The sequence below is a fragment of the Sarcophilus harrisii genome, chromosome 1 (genome assembly GCF_902635505.1).
Source record: "Sarcophilus harrisii chromosome 1, mSarHar1.11, whole genome shotgun sequence".
Taxonomy (NCBI): domain Eukaryota; kingdom Metazoa; phylum Chordata; class Mammalia; order Dasyuromorphia; family Dasyuridae; genus Sarcophilus; species Sarcophilus harrisii.
In genome coordinates, this window is record NC_045426.1 from 500,658,746 (window position 1) to 500,671,413 (window position 12,668).

A 12,668-nucleotide genomic window follows, 5' to 3' on the forward strand; every position below is an offset into this window, starting at 1 on the left:
GAAAACAACCCTTTAGCTTATTTAGAAATAGCAGATTTAATTTCAAAGTATTTCTCGCCCATCGACTTCTGCAGTGAAGCTGAGCCAATATAGTCAAGAGTTCCTGGCATCTTCTCCTATAAAAAAGCCTTTGAGGCCCCAGCAATTCATGGCAAAATACACAGTCTTCCTTTCCCATTCAAACTGTCCATCTGGGTATTTAAAAGAACTGCTATCTGCTGCAGCTCAGTGATCACCGAAAATCCCTTTTAGGAACATCTGGGCTTAACCTGGGATTTTCAGAACTTTCTGTTCTTCATATATCACTTTCTCTTGGGGTCTAATTTCTGAAATCATAGGGAACAGTCTAATTTCAAGTGGAAGGTTCTCTATGGATAAATAAAAGCCGTTAAAGTCTGGTGCCATGATACTAAGTAATTGATTGAGATTTCTTTTTAAGAGAAGCATGCCATGATTTATTTTATACCTTTTACAAGTTTACAAGTTAAGTTCTTATTCCTTTTCCCAGCTCCTCATAAAAGTGCTTTGTTCCTTTATCATCTCTTGATCTTTTTATCCCTTGAAAATCAGTAGGGTTTTCAGAGATTGGATTGGAAAAAAAAAATTTCATCTTTATTTCAACATAACTGTTTTTGTTTTTAATCCTTTGCATTTTATTTTAGGCATTTAAGAAAAATTTTCAGAAAGGATTCATAATTGTGGTAGAGCCTTTCAAGCTTGTATTGGTTTGATCAGCAACAGATAAACTGCATATTAAGATCATTATGTTACTTTGGTCACTTATGAAGACAACAATAGACCAGACTTCCAAAGATTCTCCATAATTAAAAAAAAAGAGTAAGAAATTCCATTGTACCTAAATTATAAATAATTCCATACTTTGGGGCTCACCATTACTACATGAGTGTTGGGAAGGCTGGTCGTCATAGAAATATATGTGACATATGTCTGGAGTCTCAGGGTTAGAATGGACTTTGTAAGTCACTTACTCTAAGCCACATCTGAAGAGTAATCCATTGTACAATATACTGGTAAGTAATTATCCTAATTCTATCTAAAGACTTAAGGGAAAAGGACCTCACTGATTCCTCAGGCAATTTTCTGCTCTAACTATTGGGGAGGTTTTCCCTACAGTGAACCAAAATAGACAACTCTCAGCAATCTCCATGCATTGTTCCTAGTTTTTTCCTCCTCTGGGGCAAAATGAAATAAACTTAATTCCTTTTCCATGAGACAGTCTTTCAAATCTTGAACAGAGATATTCCCATCTCTCATCTTTACTTCTCCAAGCCCAAAATATTCAGATCCCTAACTGGGTTCAGATCCCCACATGGGTTGGTTCCCCATCTCCTAGCAATCTTGATTCTCCTTCTCCAGATGTACCCCAGTCTGTTAATATCTTTCCCAAAGTGAGCTCCCTCATATTGAACACAACAATCCAGAGGTGGTCTGAGCAGAGCAGAGGATGGCAGAATTCTCCCTTCTCTTGTTCTGAAAATGAACTTTACTTCATCTAAGACAACCCAAGATCAGATTTACTTGGGGAGGGGGGCTACCCTGGCATATTGTTAACTCAATTGTGAAAGGACCAGAAGTTTTTCATTGATACTATTGTCTATAATCACACTGCCTTCTCTTCCCATCATGTATTCATGCAATTTACTTTTTGAAACAAAATGGAGGAAGTTAATATTCTTAAACCTCATTTCATTTGATGTAGCAGGTTGGTAATATGAGGGATAGAGTGCTGAGCTTGAAGTCAAGAATACCTTTATTCAAATCTGACTTCAGATATTTTCAAGCTATATGACCTCTGCTTCAGTTTGCTCAACTGCAAAATGGGGGTAAAAATAAATCTACCTCTGAGGGTTACTATGTAGATCATCCACTTAGTACAGTGCCTGGAACATAGGAAGTACTACATAAATGCCAATTATATTTTTTGCTAATTGTTATCATGATAGCCCATTGTTTACTTGCTGACATCATTTTAGAGTTCATTCTTTCTTCCAAGTTGCTGACAATTCCTCTGATTAGATAAACAGTCCATCTGTTCTTTCTTCCAAGTATTGATCAAGGAATTGAACAGAACAGGGTCAGTCACCACCAATAAAGATACTGAACAAAACAGAGCCAATAACAGTTCCTTGGGATATTCTACTAGAGACTAAATTTCCATATGATATCAGTTCCATGTGGTATCAAGATATATCTTCAGCAGTTCCTAATCCATCCAACTCTACTATCATCCAACCAATCTCTATCTTGTTTGCAAAGCATGGGAGACTTGAGATGGCTTCTTGAGAGAAGGGAATTTTATTTTATTTTTATTTGTAATCCCAGTACCTTGCACAGTATGTGGTATATTGTAGGTCCTTAATAAATACTTGGTGGTTGACTAATTGGTACATGTAGGCTCCAGTTTGTCACTACCAAATAATTCTCCCCATAGCTACCTTATGCTTTATCATGATTCCTCAAGGAACCCTAAATTACAGCTTTGTAAACATCATCACATAATTAAAATCAAATGGATTTTTTTGACCGTGATGATTTGGATGAAAACATCATGCATTGTGAAAATTAAATAGTGTCTGAAAATAAGCAATGGAACTTGACACCAAATCAAAGCAGAAGACAATTTTATTAATAGAAGGACAATCAAGGTAATTCAGGGCTAGCCAGAGGAAGAAAAGAGAGAATCAGGTAGAAAGGAATTAGCAGTCTGTTATTCAGCAATTGCCATTCAGTCATGTGGGACTATTTGTGACCTCATTTGGGATTTTCTTGGCAAAGACTCTGGAGTGGTTTGTCATTTCCTTCTCTATCTCATTTTCAGATGAGGGAAACTGAAGCAGAGAGTTAAGTGACTTGCCCAGAATCATACAGCTAGTAAGTATCTGAGGTCAAAATTGAACTCAGAAACATGACTCTTGCTGACCTCAGGCCCAGCACTTTATCCACTGTGTCACTCAGCTGCCCACTGTTCAGCAGGTTACTAATCAAATTTGTAGATGACAATGCAATGTTAAGGTTAAATAATTTTGTTTTCTGTCGTAAGAGTTTTCAGAATTTCTGTATTCTTCAGGTTCTCAAAATATTCCTTTTAAATTACCACTGTTGCAAAGATACTGTAGATCAGGAGCCTAAAGAAACATGCTGCTAGGGCTTTGGTAAATTAGCAAATATTTAATCAGTGAATGTTTTGATATTTCACTGTTAGTCATCCCAGTAGGAATTTTAATGTCCAATAATTAATTAATTGCTTTCTATGGTAGCTCTTAAACTACTTATTAGAGATAGCCATGTATTGTTGTTCAGTCATGTCCAACTCTTTGTGACCCTGTGGACCATATCATACTATACTGTCTATAAAGTTTTCATTGCAAAGATGTTGGAGTGGTTTAACATTTGCAGCTCATTTTTTAAAGAAACAAATGAGAAACTGAGGAAAACAGGGTTAAGTGATTTGTCTAGGGTCATATAGCTCCTAAGTGTCTGAAGTTACATTGAACTATTAAGGAAAAGGATTCAAAGCTTAATTTTTTTCACTCTTTTTATTATTATTAAAGCTTTTTATTTTCAAAATACATGCAAAGATAATTTTCAACATTCACCCTTGCAAAACCTTGTATTCCAGATTTTTTCCTCCTCCCTTCTTCCCACTCCCTCTCCTAGATGGCAAATAATCCAATATATATTAAACATGTGCAATTCTTCTATACACATTTCCAAATTTATTGTGTTGCACAAGAAAAATCCAATCAAAAAGAAAAAAATGAGAAAGAAAACAAAATGCAAACAAATAACAAAAAGAGTGAACTTGCTATGTTATGATCCACACAGTCCCCACAAACCTCTCTCTGGGTATAGACGGCTCTCTTCATCACAAGATTGTTAGAACTGGTTTGAATCATCTCGTTGTTGAAGATGGCCACATCCATCAGAATTGATCATAGTCTTCTTCTTGTCATGTATGATGATCTTCTGGTTCTGCTCATTTCATTAACATCAGTTCATGTAAGTCTCTCCAGGCCTCTCTGAAATCATCCTGCTGGTCATTTCTTACTGAACAATAATATTCTATAATATTCATATACCACAATTTATTCAGCCATTCTCCAATTGATGGGCATCCACTCAGTTTCCAATTTCTTGCCATTACACAAAGGGTTGCCGCAAACATTTTGGCACATACAGGTCCCTTTCCCTCCTTTAAGATCTCTTTGGGATGTAAGCCCAGTAGAAAAACACTGCTGTTTGCACAGTTTGATAACTTTTTGAGCATAGTTCCAAACTGCTCTCCAGAATGGTTGGAGCAGTTCACAATTCCACCATGTTGGAATACATGGGAACCACCTGACAGTGGCTGCTGGAGATCCAACCCAGAATGGATCTCCTCTTGTGAGAGAATGATACAAGGAGACTGAGAGGCCATTACCTTGACTGACTTCTCTCCTCTTCTCTCGGCCTCCAATTTATTTCATTCCTAGTCCGCAACACCTGTATCAGCAAAGGCTGCCTTGCAACTCCTTCAGATGTTATGACTCACAGCTGTGGAGGCTCTTGGAGAATTGTCCTATCCCTTAACACACCAACAATGTATTAGTGTTCAGTTCACAGTTCACAATTCCACCAGTTTTCCCACATCCCCTCCAACATTTGTCATTATCTTTTCCTGCCATTTTAGCCAATCTGACAGGTGTGTAGTGGTATCTCATAGTTGTCTTAATTTGCATTTCTCTAGAGCACTTTTTCATATGAGCAGAAATAGTTTCATTTTCTTCATCTGAAAATTGTTTATTCATATCCTTTGACCATTTATCAATTGGAGAATGGCTTGATTTCTTATATATTTGAGTCAGTTCTCTCTATAATTTAGAAATGAGGCTGTTATGGCTCAGAACTCTGAACTTGAAACAAAGGATTCTTAAAAGGTACTAAATCAGTGGAATTGATAGAGACAATAATTAATCTAATTTAGCATGGTGCTTAACTCTAATTCAGTACATGTACTTAGTACTTACTATAGTTCTACAAGATTCACATCTTTGATTAGAGAGGATATATTACCCAGAATCAGAACTAGGGAAGACAGAGACCATGGTGGCAGTTCTTCTGCCTCCCCCACAGAAACCAAGACACATTCAGGAGGACCTCAAGAAGATAGCAGAGGCAGAGAACACAAAGGACTGGCAGCAGGAGCTCAAGCTCTCGGAACTAAGGACAGAGATAGGCCTCTAAGAAAGCTAAATGGGCCCCAGGAAAGGAGACAAGACTTGGAAAGAGAAAGAGAAAGAAATGAGGATAGTGAGAGAATCTAATCTATCTCTGGATTCCTGTCTATCAAGCACCTAGGATAGAGACCTGCATAATATCTTAATAATCTTAATAAAATAAATGCTTAATACATACTGATTGAATTGAATGAAACTTAAGAGCATGCAAATCTTTTTGTAACATTGCAGCATCTTTGATGTCTCCCTTTATTCAAACCACTCCAAATTGGGACAAAATAGAAATAGGAAAAGAAAGTTTCTGTAATTTTGTTGATATAAAATCCCTCTATCATGGCATATTGGCAACTTCTTTTTAACTTAAGAATTAGTTGTTTGGTACACTGGAATATTAAGTGATTGTCCAGGATCCTAAACCCAACGTTTCTCTTTCTCTCACATGCATGCACGTGTATACACACACATACTCAGCTGGGAAATACAAGGAGGATCAGATGATTTTTTCCTAGATATTTTTCTAGAAATACTAACCTTTCAGCTATTATCATTCATTTGTATTTTACTGGAACAAACCTAGTCTTTTTTTCCCTTTTTCTTTTTTTGAGATCAAGGTATGTTAGAAGAAAGCATAAGGATTCTGATACTTAAATTGGGATGGTTAGAGATTCATTAAGGAGGAAAAAATGCAAGGTTGGGAGAAAAAAGGGAAGTTTTGTTTACTTCCCAACTTTGTTTAGCATGGCTGACAAACGTCAATAAAAGCATCTGAATCTCTTAGGTTCATGCCATTTTCTGGGCTGATTTGGTTCTTTTCTAGGGGGATTACTTATATCAACACTGATAATAGGGATATTAGCCCACCTCAATGAGATCCTGTTACTTTTCCCCTGTATGTTTGGAGGTAAGTCTCCTTACTTCAAGTCTTTTTGCTTTTCAGTTCATTCTATATATTGCAGTGAGAGTCGTTGTCTTAGAGAGTGATATGATCTGGTGTGTATCCTTTTTCAAGAATCTTCACAGGCTACTTATTGCTTACAAGATAAAATATAAATTCCTCAAGTGAAATTTAAAGTACATCACAATCTGGCTCCAGTCTATCTTTTCAAAAATTTCATTTTTCTTTATAAACTCTACATTCTCATCAAACATCTACCTGCTGCTTTCTAACCCTACTATAATTCCATCTCTTCTTTCCATGTCTTTGCACAGACAATTCCAACATGTGTGGAATTTATTTCTTCCTCCCATTCCCACACCCAGAATTTACTTCCTTCTTACTTCTATAGCTTAGAATACTAAACTTCCTTGAAGCTTAGTACACTTAAAGCAAATCTTTTCTGAATTTCCATTGTTTGTACTCTCTCCCTCCTCGATGCTACTCTTAAAAAACATAGATACCTTTTGTTTTTCCATCAGATTCATTTTCAAATATATCCTTCTCTCCCCTATCCAGAGAATAATCCTTTAAAATAAAGATTTTAAAAGTCATATAAAAAAAACCTGGCAAAACTGGGAAATATTTGTAGATCTCTAAATATCTTGCATATCATAAAATTATCAGAAATATTTGATGCAAAAATTTTCCCTAAGCAAAAGGTTTCTCAGCTACATTTACTTGATTTTTGTGATTTCATATAATCACTGTTATTTATTTTATCTTTTGTGATCTTTATTTCATTTGGTTAAAAATTCTCCCCCTGTTATACCTAATTGTATTATCTTTTAAATTTTTAGCTTACTGTAGTATGTGGTACAAGACACTATGTAACCCTAATTGTTGACAATTGTTTTGCAGTTTTTTCTATAATAAGAATTATAAAAAAAACAAAAAACAAAAATAACAAACTCAAATTATCTTGTAATTTCTTAGATAAGTACAAATGTTGTATCCTTCTTTACTATAAAGAGTAGAGAGCAGATAGAATAGATTGTAGAGTTGAAATGATGACTTGGCAAGTGATTGGATATAGGTAAGAGTAAAGACATGCATTCAGGGGTACCAATTTTATGACCCCTGGTGTGGTCCTAGGCTCTGTGATCAACCTATCTGGAGATTGGGGCTGCTATTTAAGCAGGGATGGGGGCAGGCCTTCCAAAGTCTGACTTGGAACCTACCAAAGGGACTTAACAGACTTAAAACACCCAAACCATGGTCAATAAGAAGAGATGCAGACTGAGCAAAATCTAATCCAACACAAGAGGTTGTTAGCACAATGTAGGGCACATAATTGGTGTTCAACATATTACTGTCAAATTTAACTTAATAAAAGTGGTTGGTCTAGCTATAATTTGTTGTATTTTGTTTTTAAGTATTTCCCAGATGCTTAATTTTTGTTATTGTTGAATTACTTTTTATTGGTCCCTACTCTTCAAACCACTTTATTACTATGAATTTCCCAAGAAAATTCACTCTTTGCCAATCTACTACTTGCTAATGCAGGAGATGTCACTATGATTTTGTCTTGATTTCAAATATGAGGGAAAATGTTTCAAAACTTTGATGTAGTGTGTCATGTTAATGAAGGCAAGAAGACATAACTATCTCATGTATATCAATCTTTATTAGCATTTAAAATATATTAAAATATGAATGCAGTAAAAGTAGGGGTTTCATTTACCCATAGAAAGATTTGGTAAAATCGCGGAAATGGAAATTTACATCAACCAATAATATATTAAAATTCGATCTAAATCAAACCCCAAGAAAACATAACAAATGTATATGCTTTAAAGATGATGTTTTTTCCTCAAGTAATAGGTATTGATGACAATTCCATTCAAATAGATACAATATTAGAAAAACATGACAAATAGAGAGGACAATAGTAAAATTTTATCATTTTTCTCCAATTTTTCTGTCATTTTCCTTTTGCAAACATGATGGAATTACTAATGTGAATGCATTCTTCATTCCCTTGTGCATATGGCCATCAAAAAACAAGTGCCAGTTATGGAGGATCCCATAGGATTTTGGTTTCAGGTATAATTACTTGTAGGAAAACATCAGCTTACAAAATACTCGAGTACTATTCTTTTCAAGTCCCCTCCTTCTGATCACTCTTTTATGATAACATTCTCTTGCTTTAAAAAATCAAATAGATTTATCATCCATAATAGCCTAACTCTGGATTGCACAGATCATATGTAAGGAGGACCCATCCCCTCTCTTGAATGTGATCATTTACACAAAGCAGAAGCCTGACATAATACAGTTCTTCTACAAAGGCAAACTGTCAGCCAAAAGCAGTGTTATAAACAGATCCCAAAGCCCTGTCATTTAAAACACTAGGGGACTAGATGACTATCAGAACCAGTGTTTCATTTTAAAACACCCAAGCTTGATTTTTTCACATTACACCACCACATCCTCCCCTTTTAAGGTCCCGAGAAGTCTTTAGTGAGCAACCAAAAAATGGTTACTTAGGCAAAAAAAGAGGATTAATGAATCATGAAAACATGTGCTTTTTTTTTTTTTAAGCATTCACACTTTCCTGAGTAAAGTATACAAAAATCTCACAAGACATCTTTTTAAAGCACCAGGTCTTTGTCTCTTTCCTCCGTGTATCTCTTGCAGACTCATTACAGTCCAGATGGCAAATCTGAGCCAAGCTCGGATGTTCTGATGAAAACATTAACAATGTATTTATGAATACTGTTTTTCTAATATTTTATCACTTGAAGGTTTTATGCCTGGGAGATGGGAAATGGCTTCTTTAATGGAATCTAAGGAAAGAATAAAAATGTATGTACGTGTGGACATCTTTGGTCCTGACGTGACAAGACTTTGCCAAAGAATGACAATATTAACAGACATTCGAAAGGCCTAAAACTTTCTGAATTCTGGCACTTCATCACCAAAATGTTTTCACTGTGTAAAATTTAGACACTTAATATTTTTCAGTATGGATATGACTGGGTAAAACATGAAAAACCAAATGAATGTATTCCAGATTTTATTGCTTGAATAACCTAAGTTCAAGGTATCCAGGAGAGAACGGCACATCTATTCTCTGATGACTTTGCTAGAGGCAGAATCTGTGTCTCCAAGGTCCTGGGCATTCCTGAACATCAGGATGGAATTAAAAATCTTCAAGGCTGGGCCAAGTTTAATGCGCATCACTTTGACTATATCTGTCTGGGTCAGAAGCAGGAAGGCTTTGCCATCAATCTGCTGCAAATGTAAAAGAAAAATTTCTTCATTTTCCTCTAGGCTGTATTTCTGACTCTTTTTCCACAATGACCTTGAACTAGATAAGGGCGAGTATCTCCTTATTCCCTGCCCCTCACTCCCATCACACTCCTTGGGCTTCTTTCTCTCTACTTTTCTCATCCTCTTTAAGAACATAAGCTCCCTGAGGACATTATCTTTTTTTTTTTCTGCTTGTATTTGTATTCCCACTGCTTAGCACAGTCCAGGAAGTGCTTAATAAATCATTCACTTGCTGGCTTGACTTTGTCACCATTTTTCTGATTTAAAACCCATTTGTCTATGTCAAAAAGAGATATTATCACATAGGGGACAGAAAAATGGCTTTAGAGTCAAGAAAATAGGATTATACAATGTGTGACCAAAATCATTTGACTTCTCAACAACCTAGGCAAGTAAGACTATAAATTGTAGATAAATTGTGGCTACATACATCAATTGAGGGAGTTTCCATAGGAGAAGGATCCTATCTACCCTCATGACTCAATACCATTACCTCCACCTATATCACTACCATCACCAACTCTTGTGTGATCAAATATGAGTAGACTCAAATTCACACAAGTCACTTAACTAGCCACGCATGCCCTGATTTAAGAGACACAAGGCTTATGTGTCTCCTAATAATAATACATAATAATTTATGTTATATTTATATTATATATATTATATCTATATCATTATAATTATATATATAATTATTATATAATATATATTATATGATTATATATAATATATAATCATATAATATATATTATAAAAATAAAAGGATTATGGCTTTTCTGAGCTAGTTTTATTAGAATTAATCTTTCCAATTTTTTTTGATTATTTGAATATATACTTAAAAGCAGACTATTCAAATGTTAAGTCAAACAGAGGATCGACACTAAATGTTCAACCCAGGAAGTAGGGGTGGGAATTACTTTGGCTGCTCAAGTGGATCTCCACTAAAATTCATGTGGTATCTTGAGAGAGTCACAAAGTGGCCTTAGAAAGACATGGAGCTATATATCATGGGGAAGAAGTCATATAAGACAATAAAAAAAAAATGTAATTAAAATGACTAAGCTGGGCCCTGAACACAAGAGGTGTGAGAAAACTGAAATACTTTTGCTGACAATTCTTACCTCTTTTTTGAAGTATCTGGAATGATCTTCACAACCTGGAAGGCTTTGTACAAAATTTGCCACCTAAAACATAAAATGAAAACTTAATTTTAAACATGTATATGATAGGTGCTTAAAAGTTAAAATGCTATTTGTTCTAATTTATTGAATAAACTGAAATAATTTCTTAGGTCATAATTTCATTAGGTTATGATCACATTGTAGCTTAGCAAAGTGCTTAATAAGTGCTCTCTGTCATTGTACGGTTCTGCACACATATATTGTATCTAGGATATTCTGTAACCTATTTAACATGTATAGGACTGCTTGCCATCTAAGGGAGGGGGTGGAGGGAGAGAAGGAAAAGTTGGAACAGCAGTGAGTGCAAGGGATAATGTTGTAAAAAATTACCCAGGCATGGGTTCTGTCAATACAAAGTTATAATAAAAAATTAATAAATGCTCTCTGTCTTTGTATCTCTCTCATAAACAATTTTACAACTGTGTATATATGCATATGTGCACATACATGCATATATTTCAAACTTTCAAAGATAAACTCAAGAAATCCCCAGATAAGCCAATTTATTAAACATTTATTAAGTGCTTATGATACACAAAGTACTGCCCTAGGTAGTGAAAGCATAAACAGGGCTGGCCCTAGAGATGAATACTTGTGGGGGTGGGGAAGCACGGAGATCTGGGAGAATTAGGGAAGGATGCTTTGAGGAAGTGGCACCCAAGGTTAGCATTTAAGGGGGAGGTGAATTTTGGGCAGGGAAGACAGCTTGTGCAAACCCAGAGCACCACATTTGGTAATGGTTTATGGCTTGGGGAGTGTCGGAGCCCAATTTAGTCTAGTTTGAGAGATTTGATAGTTAAATTATAAAACTGAGCATTTTACACCTTGAAAATCAATGAACTCTGAAAATTAAAGTTTTGTTTATTGTTTATCTAGACTGAAGGAAGTAATAAAGAAAATGTCAATAATGCAAATTACATTTTAGAATGTGTAATGACTACTCCCCTCCCATACCTTTGCTAGTAGTCCAGTAAGACTGGAGTACAGAAAAGGTCAAAATATGGTTAAAAAAAAAATAAGTGGGAGACTTGACTGTGGAAGGCCTTAAATGGCAGGCTGTTTATATTTCTATCTAATAGGCAATGAGAAGGCATGGAAGGTTTTCTGAGGGATTCAATCTGACCTATGCCCAGGGAAAAGTATTCTGACAGCAGTTTAGAGGATGGATTGGAGAAAAAGAAAGACTAGAAGCTGGGAGGCTAAATGAGAAATTATGGGGCTTTAAACCATAATGTTAGCAGGGAAGAGATAGGAATGGATGTGATGACTAGTAAGGAGGTATGATAAACAAGACTTGGAAGCTGACTGACTAAAGAAGGAGAGGGAAAGGTTTAAGTGACTGAAGTCACTTAAATGACCCAAGGTTACACAGGACTCCTGTCATAAGGTTCCCCCCACTTTAATACTAGGGCCCAATGTACTTTCTGGACACTTTAGAGAAAGTAGTTTCAGTTGAGTGGCATGGGTACAAAACCAGATGGCAAAGTGATGAGAAGTGAGTAATGGGTGTGAGGAAATGAAGTTAGAGAGCATAAAGATAATTCTTTCTAAGAGTTTGAGGAGAAAGATAAAGGACAATGGCTTGCAAGGTCACTTTGGGTATCTTTCCCATTCTTTCATTACCTATAAAAGATACTAGACTTTATTTGGAACTATTCAAGCAGTTACACACATTTGAAGCTCTTCCATATAGGTCAAAGTTCTAACAAAGATATGACTGTAGATTCAGGAAAATAACAAATTTTCCCTATAGACACATTTCCCAAGACTAGCAGATCAAACAAAAGTAAAGAGTACAGATGCTCAAGAGCTTGTTCCTTGTGCCACACAGGACTTTGACCCAGTGCAATTATTTTGTCTGATGTAGAGTCAAATTTATATTTATATTTGGAACAGAATCTAGCCTTAATCATCAAATATACATTAAATCAGTCAAGCTGAGACCTGGGAAAGACTTAACTTAAAAATACCAACATCTCCACTTGTCCAGATCTGGACCCAGATGGCTTTGGGGGGGAGAAAATGACGTTGGTGACT

At 35.6% G+C, this 12,668-nt stretch overlaps 1 protein-coding gene across 1 annotated transcript in view; it reads right to left on the reverse strand.

Moving 5' to 3' along the window:
* Positions 1-7,780: 7,780 nt before the first annotated feature.
* The window catches only part of L3MBTL4 (L3MBTL histone methyl-lysine binding protein 4), a 489,530-nt gene continuing 484,642 nt past the window's right edge, over positions 7,781-12,668 (reverse strand). Inside the window, exons 18-19 of the mRNA XM_031946621.1 lie at positions 10,572-10,634; positions 7,781-9,408 (exon numbers count right to left, since the gene is read on the reverse strand). Of these exons, the coding sequence (XP_031802481.1) occupies positions 9,241-9,408; positions 10,572-10,634 (231 nt within the window). The 3' untranslated portion in view covers positions 7,781-9,240. The remainder of the gene's footprint in view (positions 9,409-10,571; positions 10,635-12,668) is intronic.